Raw genomic sequence first — 21,139 nt, forward strand, 5'->3', positions numbered from 1 at the left:
ATCATTATTGGATACTTTGGGATATGTTTCGTACAAACAAGGTCATTCACTTACATAAACTCGATCCAACTACTAAAATCAGGAGACTAACATTGTCCCATCACTATACCAGTCTTCATTCCCCATTCAAGTATCCCCATAATATTTTATATGTCAAAAGGATCCTGCTCAGGATCAGGCATTTCTTTTTTTTTTCTTTAAATTTTTTTATTGTTAATCACCATACATTACATCATTAGTTTTTTAAATAATTTTTTATTGTTATGTTAATCACCATACATTACATCATTAGTTTTGGATGTAGTGTTCCATGATTCATTGTTTGCGTGTAACACCCAGTGCTCCACGCTGTACGTGCCCTCCTTAACACCCATCACCGGGCTAACCCATCCCCCCACCCCCCTCCCCTCTAAAACCCTCAGTTTGTTTCTCAGAGTCCATAGTCTCTCATGGTTCACCTCCCGCTCCAATTCCCCCCCTTCATTTAAGGCCTTGCGTTCCATTTTTGAAATAAAAGGTTAAGTTCGTTTCCTTTACTGTCCTCTCTTCCCATTGGTTTTTGTCACGAAAACTTTGTAATCATAATTGCACTTCCCACCTGCTGAGGAGTTAATTATGTGTCAGGTACTGTATTAAGGGTGTTTAATGTGCATTTTCTGATTTAAATCTCACAGTGACCTTCTGATCGGGTACAGATAATGTCCCCATTTTACAGACAAAGAAATGGAGGGTCAGAGACTTTATTAGAGAAGCGGACATCCACTGAAGTCTCTCTTTGTTTTAACACTGTGCATGTTAAGCGCATTACTTCATTTGGCTTTTCACAAAATCCTAGGAGATAGATACCATTGTCACCTCCGTTTCAGAGTCCATGACAGTTATCTAACTTAGCTGGTAAATGACGGCCTGGTTTTAACCTGTGTCTGTTCAACTGTGATGCCACTCTGACACTAGGCTGAGCTGCTTCCCTCCCCACCACACCCCAACCAGTACCCCCCTCGGGAGCCACTTACAGAATAATTCAGAATGAATCCTACTTCTTCATTCCTGTGAAAATGGTTTCAATCCATTTGGGAGCCCACATGCTTCTGTGAGTTTTTTTCTTGGCTAAATATCCCTGATTCCCTCTTCATTTCTTCATGTAATTTTGGAAGGCAAGCCTTCCATAGATGAGGGCTGGTTTAAATCCAAAGAAGATCTGGTCAAAATTATTATTCCCTAAAATTAGCATTACCCAGAGTGGCAATTCTTCATCCTCGCTCCACGGCTCCCTAGAATGGAGTTCAGAGATGTGGAGTGACTTGCCCACGATTACACGGTTGGGCAGAGGGAGAGTTAGGACACACACCTAGACCTCAAAGATTTTAAACTGTGGCCATGGGCTCCTGGATTGTCTGTGGATGGGGTGGAGTGTGGTATGAACCCCCTGAAATTACATATATAATTCTGTGTGTATATGTGCACACACATTTTTTGGAGGGAATAGTCTAGGACATTTCTTGAGATTCTCCAGGAAAGCTGCAAAGCTCCAGATGGTTTGGAACCACAATTCAAACACAAACGAACAACAATAAAAACTCTCATAGCTTTCTCCCCTCAACTGAAGAGAATCTGTTCAAGGAATACAAACTCTGACCCCTCCAGGTGCTTAGGAACTCAAATCATTCTGTCCAGCCTGAGGGTTGATTTCATTTCTTGCTTGGCAGGAGGAATGTGTGAAATGGTCCCAGATTGTTCCCTTAGGACCTAGTCTCTAACTGGGGAGGGACCCTGAAGCTGTCACCATGAGGCCTGGGATTAAGTCTTCCATTCATTATGCCTCTGGTCCTTCTACTGCCTCAGTAACATCTCCGATCCTTTCTTTCTAGTCTTTTCTCCTCACTGTCTCCCAGGAAGCATTGAGTGGGCTTTGAGTACTCACCACGGGGTCTGAAGTCTTAGGATTATATCCCAGCTCTGACATTTTGTGTGTGTGTCGGGGCTTGCTTTTTGGAGGGGGGTTGTTTGTTTTTTGTTTTTTTCCAGAACCTCAGGTGAGTTACTTGTTTTATCCTTTTCTAAACCTCTGTTTCCTCAAAATGTACAGTGACAGTAATAGGAGTACTTGGTTCATAGGACTGTTCAGTGAGGAAATGCATGAGACAGACGCCTAGGACCCAATTAGTGGCTAGTAAATGATAGTCATCTTGCCGGATTCCTATCTCCTCTCTTCTTTCCACATCTGCTGCTTTTCCCACTCACACACCTTCGTCTGCAGGCCACTCCGGCAGGATGACAAGAGGCCACTGCCACCAACTTCCAGCCGCCTTGCTCTTCCTTAGAAGTACAGACACTTTCTGGTCTAAGGATTTTTTTTTTAACTGCTAACCATACCAGGGAAACAGCCAATGAGTGACAAAATTACAAACTTGGGAAAGTTAGAAAAGTTTTTAAAATCTCACGGTAGTAATTCTCTACTCGCGATTAGAGGAAATGTGAGATTCTGAAAACTCTTCACTGAGTCCCTTTTAAATCCTCCTCGGATTTCCCAATTATTGGTTTCATTCCTGCTTCTGGACACCTTTTGTCTTCTGTTTCTCAACTGTTTTGTCTCTCTCACATCGGTCAGTCTAGGGAGGCTCCTCTCTATAATAGAGGCTTGGAAACCAAGTTATGCTGGAAAAAGAGCTGTAGTTGGGTGTGTTGTGGGACAGTTTCTAGATTCGTGTTATTATTCCTTTTATAAGACAACTCCAAGTATGTATCTCCTGCTTCAGTGCCCCCTCCACTTTTAAGGCATTTGCTGCAGACATCCTCTGAGGAAGCCCTACCCAGGCTGGCAAATCCTCACATCCACTCCAAGGCTGCCTAGAAATGGAGCTCAGAGATGTAGAGTGACTTGCCCAAGATCACACAGCTAGACAGGAGGAGAGCTGAGACTCACACCCAGGTTTCAGGGGGTTTAAACTTGTGTTTCTGAACTCCTGGGGAGTGGTGTTGTCTGTGGAAAACCAGGAAACTGAGAAGATGGGAAACTGAGACCAGTGAAAGCCTTGTGAGTTGAGAGGCCTTTCAGTGACTTGGGAAGAGAGCTGAGACCAGAGGCCAGTTCTCCCGATCCCATGTGTAGTTGGCCTTTGTTCCAGGATTGGCAGCCACTGTCTCTCAACAGAGCTTCCCCAAGGAGGGATTTCATATTTTCTCCTAAAGTATTAGGATTCACTTTTTCTCCGCCCCCAAATTGATCATTATACCCATCACTAGCATGAAGTCAAAGCTACCAAACCATTTCAAATTTAAGGCACCCATATATGCATGAGGACTTTGCTGTCAATCCAATAAAATTAAGAAAAAATGAACATGCTTTGATAATAATAACATTTTCCCTTTCTTAAGATTCTTACAGTAACTTTTTCTTGGTCCCAGGGTAGGATGGTGAGAGAATGGGGAGGGAATGCTTTTAGGAAGCTCTGTTCTATTCCTGGATCTTTCTGTTTTACAAAGTCATCCCAAGCTTCATGGTCCAGAGCAAGCTGGCCTTTCCATGGAGTCAAAGGAGTCTCAGAGGACAAAGTGGTTGGAGATAGGATTTTCTGTCTTTATCTTGGCATTTGGCTTGGAAACGTGGAAATAGGCAGCATGATTTTTGGTAAAAGCTTTTCAAATGTGTCATTCATTGAACATGGCTGATTGAGTGGCCTCTCTGTGAATAAGCTGTGACATCTGCTCCACAAAGGGTCATGCTTTAGTGGGAAGGACAGGCCGTGCAGAGCAAACAATCATCCAGTTGTTTTGAGATCGAAGTATGGAAAGGTTTCCTCCTTGGATGAGAACATTTCATTGCTCAGGGAAGGGTAAACAGGCAGGTAGAATGGCATGAGCAAAGAGAGGAGGACTTGATAAGAGCATGAAGTCTTCAGAGATTGTCTAATAGTCCAGGTTCATCTAATGGAGATGGGAAGTGGGGAATGGCCTAGGTTCTTAAAGGACTTGATTGATGGGCTGAAGAATTTAGATTTTATTCCAGGGTCATAAGGAATAATTCATGTTTTCTGGGTAGGGAATGACATTTCCAGTTCTGTTTTAGGAGACATTGCTCTGGTAAGAGTGTGGAAGATGTATGAGAGAGAGCAAGCCTGGGGGCAGAGAGGCTACCCAGGAGGCTCCCATAATAATTCAGGCCAGGGATGAGTGTCTAGACTAGAATGATGGCAGCAGTAACTACAGAGAGGAGACAGAGTCAGAGCCACTTCAGAGTTAAGATCCAGAGGACTTGGTAACCCGAGTAAGAATGAAGGATGACAGATTCTCCTTACTTGGGAGATTAGATCGATGTGACAGGTTAACAAGTGAAGAACCCCAGGAGGAAGGATGAAATCTGTTTGGGAGAGCTGGAGTTTAAAGGACCCCTGAGGAATGCCTAATGAGCAGTTGGAAATGTGGAGCTGGGTTGACTTATGGATGCCTGGGTGGGGATAGGTGTCTTTGATGATTGGCATCTACTTCTGATCAAATAATAATTCCTGTGATCCACATTTTAATTGCTGAACAGGGACTTGCTACTTAACCAATACTTTAATACATATTATCTCATAAGGGACAGTTCAGGGCTGTAGATACAATTTGGAGAATCACTGATAATAAATGACACTTATTGAGTGCCTATTATATACTAGGCCTGGGTGCATTGTCTGGATCTGTGAGAAAGATTCTATTATTATGTCCATTATAAAGGAAAAGTAACTGAAGTTTGGAGACGTTAAAAAATTTGCCAGAGGGGTGCCTTGGTGGCTCAGTTGGTTAAGCGTCTGACTCTTGATTTCAGCTCAGGTCCTGATCTCAGGGTCCTGGGATTGAGCCCTGGGTCAGGGTCCATGCTCAGTGGGGAGTCTGCTCCCCCCCCTCTGGCCTCCCCCCTCCAAAATAAATAAATCAATCTTAAAAAAAAAAGAAAGAAATTTTCCAGGGTTTGGACCCTGGGTCTTTTGGCTCTTGAAACTGAACTCTTAAGCACCTTATTATATTGTCTCATTAGCACAGGGGTAATTGAAGCTCCTGTGGAATCACCTAAAGATATTGTGTGAGAGGAAGAGGGAAATGAGGAGGTACAAGCCCATAAAGTAACAACTACTTTGGGAGAGGAGGCAGAGAGGGAGACAACAAAAGTAGGAAGGCATCCAGGAGACCAGGAGTGCAGAGAGGGTTGGCCTGACAAAGATTATAGAGGGTGTAGTCAAATATTAGGAAATTCAGAATGCTGGTCAAGTAGGATGAGCACTTAGGTGGCTGTGAACTGTGACAGGGGGACCATTAGGTGAACAGTGTTAGTTCTATGGGTGGAGGCACTGAAGTCCAAGATGAGCAATTGTTAAAGAATAATGTTAGGTGTTCTTTCAAGAAGTTTGAGGATGAATAATTTAGAGAAGGGGATAGTGAATGGAGCAAGGTTGGTCCTGGTGTAGGAGAGGGGAATCAGTCAAAAATGAGGGTTTGGTCTAGAAATGGAGGTAAGAGGAAAGGGAGTGAAGCTAGAATAAATGAAGGTGTGGAGCAATCTGAGCTCATGTTGACCTCCCAGGGGGACAGGAGAACAGAACCAAGACCTTGAACTTCGAGGTCATCTAGTTCATGTATACCAGACCTGGCCATGGCCTGGAACCCAGGGTGCTTAGTAAAAATATAGATTGCTCTAGTCTACCCAAGACTTAAAGAATTAGAACCTCTGGGGGTGGGTCCAAGAAATTGTATGCTTACAAACTTCTTCGGGAGATTCTTTTGAAGCCAGCCCATCCCTGGCCCCAAGAAGGCATTTAGGATTTGCTGGTGTAGTGCACACTCCTTGTTCTACATAGAAGGAAACTGAGGCACAGGCATAAAAATTTCAAAGAGAAGTGGGAATGAGGTCCCAGGTACGACTCCCTTCTGACTCTCAAAGCAGAGCTCTTTCCCCTACACTGGGCTATTTCATTAAAGACAAAATCGAGCCGTGTCAGAACTTGACACTTTTCTGGGTCCTCGGTTGATCAAGGACATAAGGAAGTTGTAGGGGGAATTACCATTTCCAGTACAAGTTCAGCAGAAGGACCAGGGGAAGGCAGGGGAATGAAGCAGAGCTCATTTTCACTCACAAATGCCTTTTTTTAGGAGGAAAGAAATTGGATGTAGTTGATTTCAAAGTCAACATTTTTTGCGAGGCATTAGCTGATTTGTTTTATCTCTCATAGCCACGCTGTCCACAGGCTCGAATCAGTTGGTAGGCCGGCAGTCTGGGGATTAAGGCAAAGGACAAAGAATGGATTCTCATGATTCTTCTCACAATAGCATTTCTATTCTACCAACCGTACAAATGATATCTTTTCATTAATAAAGTTGGGATTGAATCTGTGTAATTCTAACATCTAACCGCTCACCTTCAGAAAGGTCAACCAAATAAGAACAAAGAGCGTTGCCGAGCTTTAAGAGAGGTACAACCGTGGTGAAGCAAGCAGAGAAGAAAAGAAGTAAGATGCCAGCCACTGAAATAGAACAGGGAGCCAGTCCTAGGATGGGTCCCCGTTACTGGATATCCAAGTGAGCTGGGTGACCACTCTGACCAAAATGTGCCTCTGACATGGAGCTAGGCACCGGAGAGATCTCTGGTCTCCCAGCAGGTAGGATAAATGGCACACCTGAGCTAGTTCTGTGAGGAGGTGAAGCATCTGTTCTTGCACTGTGATCAAGTCATCGACTTAAAGGTACTAATACCCTTTGGCAAGAGCCTCCCTGCACTTGCAACTTGTGAACCCTGGGATGCTCAGCAGCACAGCAGAGGGCGGGCAGACATGGGATGTGGAATCAGATATCACTGGGAAAAGTTTTCAATCAACAATAATCATGCCTCAGATAAACCTAGCTGGCTGTGATACTGTCACTGAGCAAGGCTTTACCGTGTGCTAGCAATCATTACTAGCTAGGCAGGCTTGGGCAAGATATGGGACCTCTCTGAGTTTCAGGTTCCTCCTCTTTCAATAATTCTGCCCAAGTTTACTTACCTCAGTAGATTTATTTTTTTAAAATACTTTTTAAAAAGATTTTATTTATCTGAGAGAGAGAGAGAGAAAGAGAGAGAGAAATCATGAGCAGGGCAGAGGGGCAGGGAGAGAGAGGGTGAAGCAGACTCCTGGCTGAGCAGGGGGCCTGATGCCAGGCTCAATCCCAGGACCCTGGGATCATGACCTGAGCCGAAGGCAGGTGCTTAACCAACTGAGCCACCCAGGCATCCCATCAGTAGATTCCTTTTGAAGTTCAAAAGTGATAATGAATGTGAAAATGTTTTGTGCACATTTGGCTGCTTACATTGTGCTCATCATCATCATCATCAATAATAATAGTTAGAATCTCCTTTCCAGAAACTGCATCCACCAAAGCAGCCAAAGATTAGTGTTCCATTCCAAATGGATCCTTCCTATTGTGCCATGAAATAGCAAGATCATTCACTCTCCAGCACTGATCTTTCCATAGCAAGTGTGTATGAGCACTTGCCATGTTTTCCAAAGGCTGTAAAGCTCAGAGGATAAGAGCTTGGGCTCTGTAAGTAGATAATCCTGGCTCTGAGATTTGCTCTCTCCTCTCCTAGCTTCATGACTTGAGCACGTCACCTGACATCTCTAGGCCACAGGATTCTCACTGTGCCATGAGAACAATAATGGAATCTACTGCAGAGCATTTTTTGAGAGCAAACATGGAAGTCCTTCACATTGTGCCTGGCATGTAGTATAGTTAAGTGCTTGATATCTGGTGTCCATTTATTATTATTGTTCTTGTTGTTAATGCTTCTGAGGTTTCTTGGTAAAATGAGGACTTTGCCACCTCCCTCAATCAAGATTTATTGATCAGCTGGGTGTAGGAAGAGCTGTGCCAGACATTGCCCTTCAGAGAGGAGTCTGGGGGGGAAGGATTAGGGATGGGGTCTTATCTATGCCTCACTGAGACCCTCAGATATTGGCACATGAGAGCAGGAGCCTGAGGTGACAACTCTGCGCTCTCAGAATGATGACATTTTTGTTGGTGGGGAATCCTTGGAGGCAGTGGAAGCTTGAGGCCAAGTTTGAAACTCAGTGAGTCTTAATGGTGTTCTACAGTCCTTGGTTTCCTTCTGTCACCTCATCGGCATGGAATGTGAAATCATTTTACCATTCCTTCTGCTTTAGGAACCACATTGGGTGCCAAAACAATTTGCCCACTGTTCCTTTTCAAAATTAAAAAAAAAATGGTCCTCACCCAATTTTGCCCTCGGTGCTAAGGAACATCTGACTCAAGTATGTATTAATTGATTTATTTAAGTATATAGTGCTCTTCTTGATCATTGCACATATTAAAAACATTCAGAGGTCTCCAGAATTTAAGGGAAGTCTGTGAACTCAATAAATGTGCGTTTCTATTTTCAAAAGGTTTTTTGAAATTCCAAATCTGTGGGAATGCTGCCAGGCAAGTTCAGAAAATATGGGTTCTAGTCATTTTCTTTGTTACTCATTGCTGTGAAACCTTGAGTAAGTGAAACTGTCTCTAGATTTTGATTTTTCTCTTGATGATGAAAAAAGAGGGGGGTCTCAGAGGAGATAATTTCTAATTCTTTTCAAGTCTAAAATACTCGGACGAATTAGGGGAATCTTTTTTCTTTCCTTTGGATTTTTTAAGACCATACCACCAGTGGTCCAGAAGAGGGCAGCATAAGCCAGATGCTGCCGTGAAAAAAAACCACTGAAGGGTTGAAGTTGTCTTTTTTTTTTTTTGCCTAGGGACTTGAATTTATTTATTTATTTGTTTATTTATTAATTAAATTTTATTTTACTTTGTTATGTTAGTCACCATACAATACATCATTAGATTTTGATGTAGTGTTCCATGATTCATTGTCACTTTAAAAAATTCTATGATTACGTTAAGATCGTATCATTGAGTTGACTTGTATCAGAACTAAATTTAAGAGTAGAGACAGATGAGTCCTTGTGTCTATGAATTTAATGATGAGTAAAAATATGTACTATCAGTTTTAAAATGTACCCACTGAGAAGATAGAGTGCTTTTATTTCCAGCATGAAGCCCACTGGCTAGAAAGTTTATATTTTCAAATAGGATTTTAATATGCTCTTTTTCTTTTCTCTCAGAGTGGTTATAATCATGATTTTTTGAGTCATTCAGAGTTGGGTTCAAATTTCCTTTTATTATGTATATTACCTTGGGTGAGTGATTTAAATTCTTTCAGCCTCAGTTTATATGTCTGTAGAATGGATTGTATAAACATTAAATGAGATCATTTACATGAAGTGCTTATCACTATGCCAGGCACACTGTAGTGCTCAATAAATTGATTTTGACAGGGAGTACCTAGTAATTTTGAAGACAATCTCTGCCCAATGGGATGGGAACAGGGGTGATAATTCAAAATGGATTTTAAAAGTTTTTCTTATCTAAAAATTCAATGCCATTCCAGATCTGCAAAGAGCACATAGTTTTATTTTCGTGGGTGGGTTCAAGTCTACCACCTTAGGCATAACCACCGTGAAGGGTAAGTCTCATCACCCTAGGGTCTGAAGGTCTGAAGGTTTTAAGATTAAAATTATACTCTGATAACTACACAAGAAGTCAGCAAACTTTTCCTGTAAAGGGCCAGATAGTACCTATTTTAGGCCTTACAAGCCATGCTGTTAGTCTCAACTACTCAGCTTGGCCCTTTTGTGCAAAAGCAGCCAGAGGTAACGTGAACAAATGGTTACCACCGTGCTCCAATAAAACTTTATTGATTGACATGGAAATATGAATTGCCTGTAGTTTACATGTGTTATGAGTTATTCTTTTTTTGTTTTTTTTCTAAACCACTAAAAAATATAAAAACAATTCTTAGCTCTCAGGCTATACAAAAACAGGCAGCAGAGTGGATTTGACCTTCAGGTCATAGTTTGCCAACCCTTGATCTACACCATCCAGATACAGGACACATTCTTTAGAAAGAGCAGATGTGAGTCTCTTTCAACAGGGCTCTTCCAGTACAGGCACTGAATATTGCTTCCTACCCTACCCTGGAAGATAAGTCCTTGAAAGGTAAAGGGAGTGTTTTTATGTTACGGTCTTCACATTTACACTTTATTTTTTATATGTTTAAAATAAGTACATGCTCTTGTGGTTTTTTTTTTTTTTAAGATTTTATTTATTTGACAGAGAGAGAGACAGCCAGAGAGAGAACACAAGCAGGGGGAGTGGGAGAGGGAGAAGCAGACTCCCCGCCAAGCTGGGAGCCCCACGTGGGGCTCGATCCCAGGATCCTGGGATCATGACCTGAGCCAAAGGCAGATGCTTAATGACTGAGCCACCCAGGTGCCCCAAGTACATGCTCTTGTAAAAGAAAACAGTAAAACAGTATAAAGTGAACATTCCAAACATTCTTCCCAACCCCTCACCCTAAATGACCAAGAAGAAGAAATAATTACTCCAGTGTGGGCAATATCCTTTCAGATCATTTTCTTTTTCTTTTTTAAAAATATGTATTTTTTTATTTTTAGAGAGAGAGCAAGGGAGGGGCAGAGGGAGAGGGAGAGAGAGAGAATCCCAAGCAGGCTCCATGTACAGGTTGGAGCCCAACATGGGCCTCAATCCCAGGATCCTGAGATCATGACCTGAGCCAAAATCAAGAGCCTAATGCTTAACCGACTGAGCCACCCAGGCACTCCGGATCATTTTCTTTTTCTAATGACGTAGTAACATCTATCATTATTTTTTACAAAAATTTTAAAAATTTTTACAAAATAATTTTAAAGCTTGCTTTAACATCCATTGAACAATTTTTGTTCAACAAATCTTTATTGCAAAGCAACTATGTATCATGCATATATTAGGTTGAACCATATGAAATGATATTTAAACCACTTTTTAAAAGCTTTTTGTTTTGAGACAATATTAGAATCAACACAAACTTGCAAAAATAGTACAGAGAAATCTATACATTCCTCCACCTTCCTCCAAACATCTTACATAACTATAGCACATGGTCAAAGAGGGAAATTGATATTGGCATCATATGATTAACAAGTCTACAAACTCTACTTGGATTTCCCTGGTTTTTATATGCAATCATTCTTTAAAAGCAAGCAAACAAAAAAGCTCACTTTATATACATATATATATCCTGAACATCTTTGTATGTCAGTACTCATATCTAGGGATGTGTCTTACTAATAGCAACACTCAGCTCTTCTTTAGCTGTGAGTTAATGGGTTTCTAACAGCGATCTTCAAAGTTTCGCTTAGAAGGTCCCTGTGGCATTGCTTCAGAGAAATGATACACACCCCAAGAATTTGCTCTTGACCCAGGCATCTTGCAAAGTTTCCAGTGATTAACACGTGGTATATATTTTACAGTTAAAATTCTCTCATTTGAGAAAATTTAGAAAGTATACAAAGTACTGAAAAAAATTTTAATTGCCTATAATATTTCCATTCAAAGTCAGATGCATGTAGTCTTTCAGGATTTTTAAATTTTCTTTGTGGAACAAGATGTATGCATGTGTTTGTATGTTCTTAAGTATTTACATACTCAATTCCTATACTAATTATAGCTTTTCATCCTTTTTAAAAAATTACTGTGAAATGATCATTTTCTCGGGTCATTCAAATTCTTTGTAAAAAGGCATCCAGAAATATAAAGGATAAAAAGGACATAGGAGATCAGTTGTGCAATACCAGCATTTTCGGATGAATAACCTGTGGCTCAGAAAGAGGTAATGTTGTGCCTAAGGTCACGCAGTCAGGAAATGTGGGATACACAGACACTCAGTGACAGTGAAGGGTGGGGGCGGCCCAGGTGCAGCCTCACAGCGCTCCAAGGTCTGGGCTTAAGTTTTGCAGGAATTCCATTTTGCCAGAATACCCATGCCTACCAAGAACTCAGTCAAGAGCCTAAAATTAAACCAGCAAGCCAAGTTACTAATTTACAATGAGAACTCTGCCAAGAGGGTCCATGTTTTGGTATTTTTTCATGTAAATATGTTCTCACCCCGTAGGCAAATCTAATTATTAATCAGGTATTGGTGAGTCCATAGAGCTGGGAAAAGTATAGTTAAGTTGAAGATTCTTTTATTGTTATTACATGTTAATTAATTTCTTTTGGATAGAAAACATATATATGGTGAAGGTACAAAGTGCATAAAAAATTTTTAAGTGAGGGGCGCCTGGGTGGCTCAGTCGTTAAGTGTCTGCCTTCCGCTCAGGTCATGATCTCAGGGTCCTGGGATCGAGCCCCGCATTGGGCTTCCTGCTCCGTGGGAAGCCTGCTTCTCCCTCTCCCACTCTCCCTGCTTGTGTTCCCTCTCTCGCTGTGTCTCTCTCTGTCAAAACGAATAAATAAAATCTTAAAAAAAATTTTTTTTTTAAATGAAAGGTCACTCTTCCTTGCATCCCTTGTGCCCATCCCCAGGGGAAGATCGTAATGACCACTGTGTCTCTGTATTATTTTCCCAGGGATGCTGTAAATAAAAACTTACCAGAAATGTAGTGATGTGAAATGACACAAATTTATTATCTTTATGGTTCTGGAAGTCAGAAGTCCTAAAATTGAGGTGTCAGTGGGGCCATGCTCTCTCTAAAGGCTCTAAGGGAAGATCCTCCCTTTGCCTCTTCCAGCTTCTGGTGCCCCTGGGATTCCCTGGCTTGAGGCCACATCCCTTCAATCTCTGCCCGTCCTTACGTGGCCTTCTTTGTGTGTGTCTCTCTGTGCCTCCTCTCCTTATAAGGACACCTGCCATTGGATTTAGGACCTATCCTAAATCTAGGATGGTTTCATCTCAATATCCTTAAACTAATTACATCCGCAAAGATGCCCTATTTCTACAAGTTCACAGTTGGAGGTTCTGAGGGCACACACATTTGAGGAGGACGCTATTCAACTTACCACAGTTCCCCTCCCACAGAATTGCTTTTCTTGCAAGTCTTGGGGCGGGGGGGGGGGGCGCTCCTGTCTTTGCCCGAATGTGCTTGTTTAAGAGTTCAGGGTCTTAAGAATGTAAGGGCCAAGATAGCACGGAAGACCCAGAAATGAGTAGTCTTCACTTGTCTGTCCCATGCCCTAGCTGTTAGCATCGCTGTTTCACAAGGAACAAAAATCGCCATCCACTCGTGTGCCTTGTTGCTATTCAGTGTCTAACACCATCTAACACTGTGGCTTTGGAGAGCTTCTCAGTGGGGCTTTTGGCATTTTCAGAAGAAGAGGAAGAGGGGGAGGAGGAAAAAGAGGAAGTGGGGGAGGAAGAGGCGGAGAAAGAAGAGGAGGAAGAAAAGGAAGGGGGGAGGGGGAGAGGAAGTGGGGGTCGGTATCACCCTGCAGCTCTTGTGTTTGCAAAATGTCTCTGCCATTAGACAGTTCCGATTTAAAATACGGATTAGCTCTGACAAAACTGACCTAGGCTGGCTTTTCTCTTTGGTGGTTTCAATTTCGGTCTTATGCATCACAAATGATTTTAATACTATAGGATTTTGACAGAACAGGGGTAGGAGTTTTGAATTCTTACCTGCAATTCCCAGCTCTAGGGAATAATAGTGGAGAGAAAAACAACAATAACTGAGTTGTAGGATATGAAAACATGCTGAATCTTCCCCTCCGAGTTTTATGCTCGTAGGCATTCAACAAGTCACTTTCCTGTCGAACAAATAAGCTCTCTTGTACCAAACCATGAGCCTTAGAAAACCTATCACATTTTTTCTTCTGCTTCGAGTGCAAGGAAACTTGGGAGAAACAATGATCAATTTCAGTAATTATTCACCTAGATTTTTACTATACTCAGTCCTTGTCTATGTGCAACTTTATGTTCTGTTTCTATCAGCTGGTTTTATTGCACCTACGATTTCATATCCTTTCCAGGCATTTTCTCCTGCCCTGGCTTCCATGACACTGGTCTCACTTTCTGCTCCCTGCTGTTTGTTTCTTCTGCTTCTTTCTCCTTTGCCTTCTCTGTCCACCTTTCAAGTGCTGGGGTTTCTTAGGATTCCTGCTCTTCTCTCTCTGACATGCGACCCTTGGATTTCTTATACATTCAGTGGATTTTAACTGCTCCCTGGAGACTGACGACTCCCGAACCAGTATCTGCAACTCCAACCTTTCCCTGATTTTGGTTCAGATTCGAATCCATCAACTGCGTGTGAGGCGAGTGGTGTTTGCGTGTGTCTCTCGGGTGCCTTACTCGATGCCTATGGATTTGAGCTTGGCACCTTTCTTCCCTGGACTGCCCTTTCTGCTTTGGCTGTGCCCAGTCTAGGAGGACAGTGGGGCAATGGCCCAGAGTCTTAAGAAGGAATCTGCGAGTTATCTAAGACTTGTTTCTTTCTCACCCTGACGTTCAATGTCCACATGCTCTTGATCTCCTTGCTAAGCATTTCTAGAATCTCTCTCTCTCCCTTCATTTCTGTTAGCTCTGAATTTCGGACCTGGGATCAGATGGTAATTGATCATCTCATCTTGGTTATTTCCTTATTCTCTTAACTTGACCATAGCATGCTTAAAATGTTTCTGTGGTGTCCCACTGCTTACAGAATTAAATGGAGACTTACCAGCATGAAACAAAGGCCTTCCCTGACCGGTTCCTGCCCGTCTCTGTGGTCATCCCCTGCCACTCCTCCGCAGCCCCACCCCCCCCATTCTCTGCCTTCACGGCTGCCTGCCATTCCACCCAGAAGCACACTGTTTCATGCTTCCATGGCCTTGCTGGGGCTGCGCTTCCTAAAAGGCCTTTACCATCTTTCTTTGCTAATTCTTACACAACTTTAACTCAGCTCAAGTGTTATTCATTCAACAAACACTTATTGAGCACCAAGTGTGTGCCAGGCTGTGTTAGGGTTCCCCTGTTGAGCAAGCAGAGAGGGACACTGTCCTCAAGGAGTTTTATCCTAGCAGCTCTCACTGAGCTACGATGTTGGGCTACGTGCCTCTCCCTCTGCCCGCCCTCCCCAGCAACCTCTCACAGCCCATCGTTACCCGTGGCCTATGAGGCTGAAATGACCTTCTGGTCCTCATTGTCTAATGTACTGTGAATTTCATGGTTGGCGCGGGGCATGCTGTATTCATCTTAGTATTCTAAGTGCCTGGGACAGTGCTTAGCACAGTATGTCTCACTTGTTGAACTCAACTATCAGTTATAAATAAATGAACCCATGACTCAGCTTAAACTTTACATTCTCAAGGATACCTACCCTTGATCCTCCAGAAGAGGTCAGCCATCCTTGTGATATGTCCCTCTCCATATCTATTTATTGTACTTATTGTACTATTTATTCCCAGGATGTTGCACAATTGTAACATTATTTTTTTCAACTATTCACCTTATTTACTTTAATTTGGTTTCCTGCACTAAGTTGTAAATTTCGTCAACGAGGCTGATGGTGCAGCTAGCAGAGTACATGGCCTATGATAAATGCTTAATAAGTATTTGTTAACTGATAGGCATGTTTTCTTACTGGGTAAAAATCCTGGATGCATTGCTGGCACCTGCCGAAAATTTAGATCCAGTCGCCGGCTGGCCTAGTGCCCCATTCTACCCATCTATAAAATGGAGATGTTCCTGTGGGATAATGTTGGATAGTAGACGAGCTTCAGATAAAATCATCTTAAAAGAAATGTGTTGTAAATAAATCATATAGAAAAAGGGAAGATGGGATTACAAGATTAAACACATCAACTAAAATTCCAGATGAGCTTTGAAATGCCCATTGCAGGATGTGGTATTTTATTCCCCCACAGGAAATATAAACATTTTCCCCCTTTTTCCTTCCCAGCAACGGAGACAGAAATGCCTGTGCCAAATGGAGTAGAATCAGAACAGGTAAAATTTTTGTGAAGTATTTGAAGCACATGACTTCGATTTTTAAAATCCACAATAGAGGTTTGCAGAAATAACTGGGGAGGCAAATATATCTGAGCAGCAACTGTGGGGAAATAGCTAAGCAATTTGTAGACTGGTGCCTTGTGCTTTTGGCAGAAATAACGTTCCTATCGTTACCTCTCTATGTGCAGACACCTTGAAAAACAAAAAGAAATAAAAAGTACAAAATCATGGAAAAATCATTATGTGTGCCTTCTGTGTGGCCCAGGATTAGTGACATCCTGCAGGATCAACACTTGCCACCAGCATCCTTCTCATTTGCTGAGTGTACCCTTCATTAATTTTTATTATCACAGAAGTGATTCAAGCTGCTTTAAGTAAAAACTGCAGGCAGTATCGACACCTATAAGGGAAAAGTGAAGGCCCCCCCATCCCTTCTTTCTTCATTCCCTTCTCCCTCCTGAGAGGGAGATTGTTGCCCCTCCTTGCTGCTGTGTCAAGAAAAGGTGTCAGGACCCCTTCATACTCATAAACATTAAAACAGAAATTAAAAATGATGTTTATTAATTCATTTAAAAGCAAGAATAACAAAACAAACCCATGACATGTTGACGTAAGTAACACTTTATGAAAAATAACTATATTTTCCCAAATGAAAAAATATTAGAAAAATGGCGTTAGGTGACATTGTTTTACATTTCTGCAAATCTCGTGAGTGTCCGCCTGACCGGGAGGCAGAAATTCTCTTATCTGCCTGCATATTCTAGCATCGGAAGGATGACCTCAGCACATTACTTGTGAAGTCACCTAGGGGAAAACCCCACTGTCCGTCTCATGAGAGTGACAGTGAAAATGGCAAATAATGTTTCGTGAAAATCATTTTGATCTCATGGGTCCCCTGGCTACACTTTGAGAACCGGTGCTGTAGAAAATTTGAAATTGAGTTCCATTTTCTCTTGAATCTTGTTGCCTCCGGAGGGCTGAGTCAGCTGTGAAGAGAGCTGCCTGGGACTGGGTAGATTTCCTATCTTCAGACCCCTGAACCCCACAGCCCATATGCCTGAGGTCGAAGACAGGAAAATTGGGCGGTCTGAGTAAATGTTCCAGGTTTTCAGAGATTTTCCAAGAAATTCTGATTTGTAAGCCTGCTTCGTTTTGATCTTGAGCCCTATCAGGCAAAGTGGGGGTGGGGGGACAAGCAATGAAGCTACTTGGTGAGTGGAAGGTATGACTGGGACAGGAAAATCGTGCGGGGGTAATGTTCAGAAAGCACTGGTCCAGTCGCCTTCCCTGTGTCTCACCAGGTAAAAATGGCCATCAACTCCGACCTGCTAATGATCATCGTTCCCTCCCTGGGATTCGTGCTGTTGGTGTTGCTTGTGGCGTTTTTCCTTCGAGGTAAGGAGGGCAGGCCCCGGGTGGGATGGTGCCCTTTGGAGCTGTGGAGCCTCTAGGAGGATCTGGGGGTGGACTGATTCTGCTTCCTGCCCCTGTCTCCTTCCCTCAGAGTCCCCTTTCCATCATTGTCTCCATCCTGGTCAAGGAAGTAACAGGGAAACTCATTCTCCCTTGGATGCTAAAGCCTTCATGTATCATCTTCCTGATGGAGTTTATATTTTGGAAAAGAAAAACAAGAGCACCTTCATTTTCTGGAAATTCAATCTCTGGCAGTCCTGCTGTTATACTCCTGATGTGTCTAACTGCTTTCCTTCTCATGACTGCCTTAAGTGAAAAGTGCTATTATTATCATCATTGTCTTAGGGCAGAGGAAACCCTGGCCCAGGCTCCTCCTCTGGCTAGGACTGCCCCAGGAAGAAAGCCATGAATAATCTCGGGCTTCTTCTTCCCTTAAAGCAAGATTTGTTTACCTGGGCTCGACAGATAGACCTCAGGGGAAAGTGAATCCCTTGAAATCCTGTGCAAAGGTACTTGCATGTTCCTATCTGCACTTCTCAGGGGGTGGGGTCCACGGTTGTTATTAGATTCCCCAGCTGGTCTGTGACCTTACACCTCCCACCCCCACCCCTCATTGTCAAAAAAATAGTTTTAACACGCTGCAAAAAGGAGTCATGGAACAGGGTTTATAGTTGTCATGCAAAGTAGAGGCATGTGACATCTGGTCCTGCTGTAAAATGGGGGAAAATTGTTCTGTAGTCATTAAGAGAAACTGTTTCGAGGTGGCAAATGAGGAGATACGACTGCTAACCAGCTTGGCCTGTTCAAGCAACAGTAGTGAAACTTGCATATTTCAGTACCTGTCCCTAGTGAACACTGACAAAGGCAATTCAGAACTCAGTGGGAAGCCTGCCATTAGCCTTCCTACAAAGCCCTCATAAAGGCAGAGGTCATTGGTTCTCATACAGTTTTGGAATTTCTGAGTATGTCTCCTAAGGAGGTGTTTTAAAACTCAAGTGAGTGCTTGAATTCTGGGTGGGCAAATGACTTAAGAATGAAGCAGCATGGGGCGCCTGGGTGGCTCAGTCAGTTGGGCATCTGCCTTCGGCTCGGGTCATGATCCCAGGGTCCTGGGATTGAGCCCCGCATCAGGCTCCCTGCTCAGCGGGAAGCCCGCTTCGCCTTCTCCCTCTGCTGCTCCCCTTGCTTGTGTTCTCTCTGTCTATCTCTCTGTCAAATAAATAAATAAAATCTTAAAAAAAAAAAAAGAATGAAGCAGCTTAACACTATTGCCCACAACATGGGAACAGATGTGTAATTGATGGGCACTGCCTTGGGGCCCGAAGAAGCAATCACTTGATCTGATTAAAGGAACAGCTTTCCCTGCCAAAACCATTCCCTCAATTCTCACCTTTGGTCCAACTCCGCTCTTGGTAGGGTAGCTTTGGGCTTTCCCAGCATTTCACATGTTCTAGCACAGCTACTCTGCTTATCCTATGGCCTTGTCTTTTCAGGGAAAGTCATGAAAACCAGTTGGTTCCCGAAACACACAAGGTAATTCATCTTGCATTACTGATTGTTGTAATGATTGTACAAGCTGTTACAAATGATTAGATACTACTCAGTGGTTTAATGACTTGTGCTCGTGTTCTGATTAAATACAGGGTTGGAGAAGTATGGCATTAGAGGTGAAAAAATGTGGGATTTAACTCACTTTAACCTCTGTCTTGGTTAACACTATGTTATGTTTGTCTGAAATACAAATATAAAGGCAGGTTGCATGAATAGAAGCATGGCATGCAAAAGAAGGAAGGTGATATGTCTTTGTCCTCTGTGCTCAGAATTCTTTGTTCAACTCTGGGCAATTCATTTTATTTATTTATTTATTTATTTATTTATTTACTTACTTACTTACTTACTTACTTACTTACTTACTTACTTACTTACTTACTTACTTACTTATTTGTGAGAGAGAGAGTACAAGCAGGGGGAGCGGTAGGCCGAGGGAGAAGCAGGCTCCCTGCTGAGCAAGGAGCCTGATGCAAGACTTGATCCCAGGACTCTGGGATCATGACCTGAGCCAAAGGCAGACACTTAACTGAGCCACTGCCGCATCCCTAGGTGATTCATTTTAAAAGGACATTGTTAAACAGGAGTTTATGGAGAAGAGAGTTGGCAGTATGGAAAATGAAAAACATGTAGAATATCATTCCTGGGATTTGGTTCCTCTGCCCAATATTAGACCATAAGAGTAGTTTTTTGTTTTGTTTTGTTTTAAATAGTTTGAAGAGTCTTTGGAAAGAGATTTTGGATATTGGTCCTGTTCTGTAGCTTTTTGGGAAAGAAATGAAAAGATCTGGTGTAAACTGTGATGAAGACTGTGGCTTCACTTAATTGCATCAATACGAAAATATCTATTAACAAATATTAACAAGTAGGGGAACTGAGACTCAGCAAGGCAGCTTTCCAAGGTCATACACACATTTCGATCTTGATTTTATATTTTGCTAATGTAAATATAGAAATGTTTAATTCCCTTATTGGAATAGACTGGCAAAAGCCCTTTATTTCCCGCGGCGTCAGTTTTCCCATCTGTGAATGGAGAGGCTTAGACAGGATGGAGTCTGAGCCATTTTCACTCTAACAGCCATGGTTAGTTGCGTTGTGAGTTAGCAACATCCCATTATTTCTGGTCCTGGTGTTCCCCATTCTCAGCCTCTCTTTTCTCCTTACAGGCTAGACAATGCTGGAGAATGTAAAAACAACTTTGATGACATGCAGCATGGAAGAGAAGACGAAGATGGTCTTTTCACGCTCTAATGTGCCACTTTTTCTCAGGATTGAGGACGGGGCCATGATCCGGGAATTGTCAAAATAAGTCTTAGAATGTGTTGTTTTGTTTTGTTTTTAAAGCCGCATCTATTCCATTGGTGTCACGATCCAGTCTTGCTTTAATGTCACAAGTGAAAGTACCGTAGAGACATTTAGCACCTTCTCTGCCAGGTGCTTTAATCTCCTGGGTAGCATCATGCTAAGTGATCTTCCAGACTGTGCTTGAATAATTTCAGTGATGGTGAACTCACTACCACATCTAAAGGAGATCATTCAATCTCAGGTAGGTCTGAGACTTAGAAATATTTAAAACAAAGTCTGTCTCCGGACAGCATCTGCCTATGGATCGTAGAGGAACTCATTGTGTTTACACAGAACATGTGTAATGTCTCTTCTCTCTGGAAGCACTCCAGATACTGGAAGGAGGGCCTCACGTCTCTCCAAATTGCCCTGTGTCAGGGACATGATTTCTGGTTCCTTCTCTACCCTAGTTGCCTTTGCCTCCTATGCATTTGTATCTCACTGTTTATGCCCAACTTTCGGAGTGCAGCGCCCCCCTCCAGGGATGGTAGGAGCAACCCTGGGTCTGGGTCTCATCAATAATGCCGGAAGCGATGTAGAACCGCACCATAATTTTGGCTTACCTTTTCTTTTTTGAGAAAAAATTCTCCCTTAACCAGGGCTCTCGGGGGGGGGGGGGCGGGTGTGGTGGCACAGAGTCAGGAGTTTCCTGCGGCACGAGGCAAAGGTCCCGGTGGAGGTGGGTGTCAGAGACCTCACTGAAGCTGGCATTTGCCTGAAATCCCCGTCTGTAGTCCTTCCCCTCTCCGATTTGTTCTCCGAGCTGTGGCAGAGATCTCCTTTTCTAAATGCAGATCAGAGAGTCCTGTCTCCCGACTTCTGCTGTGGAAGAAGCACCTGGGCTCAGCCTGAGGCCCCAGGCAGCTGCCACAGATGAGTGAGCGAGGGAAGTGCTGGGGCTGTTCTAAGTGCAACGTGCCTGTGTCCACTTGAAGGCTTTACCACTCCAACTTAGTTAGGATAACGTCCTGGGCAAGCAACACGTGGCCACGGGCTGGAACAAGGCAACCA

At 42.8% G+C, this 21,139-nt stretch overlaps 1 protein-coding gene and 1 pseudogene across 1 annotated transcript in view; one reads left to right on the forward strand and one right to left on the reverse strand.

The window, feature by feature from the left end:
* TIMD4 (T cell immunoglobulin and mucin domain containing 4) overlaps positions 1 to 20,723 on the forward strand; it is a 33,186-nt gene extending 12,463 nt beyond the window's left edge. The window contains exons 5-8 of the mRNA XM_028106626.2: positions 15,774 to 15,820; positions 17,125 to 17,218; positions 18,730 to 18,769; positions 19,951 to 20,723. Of these exons, the coding sequence (XP_027962427.1) occupies positions 15,774 to 15,820; positions 17,125 to 17,218; positions 18,730 to 18,769; positions 19,951 to 20,035 (266 nt within the window). The 3' untranslated portion in view covers positions 20,036 to 20,723. The remainder of the gene's footprint in view (positions 1 to 15,773; positions 15,821 to 17,124; positions 17,219 to 18,729; positions 18,770 to 19,950) is intronic.
* LOC148164394 (U4 spliceosomal RNA) lies at positions 6,822 to 6,901 on the reverse strand (annotated as a pseudogene).
* Positions 20,724 to 21,139: the final 416 nt, after the last annotated feature.

This window comes from Eumetopias jubatus, unplaced genomic scaffold (assembly GCF_037043125.1).
Source record: "Eumetopias jubatus isolate StellerSeaLion01/CBP00866 unplaced genomic scaffold, mEumJub1_p1.0 scaffold_5, whole genome shotgun sequence".
Taxonomy (NCBI): domain Eukaryota; kingdom Metazoa; phylum Chordata; class Mammalia; order Carnivora; family Otariidae; genus Eumetopias; species Eumetopias jubatus.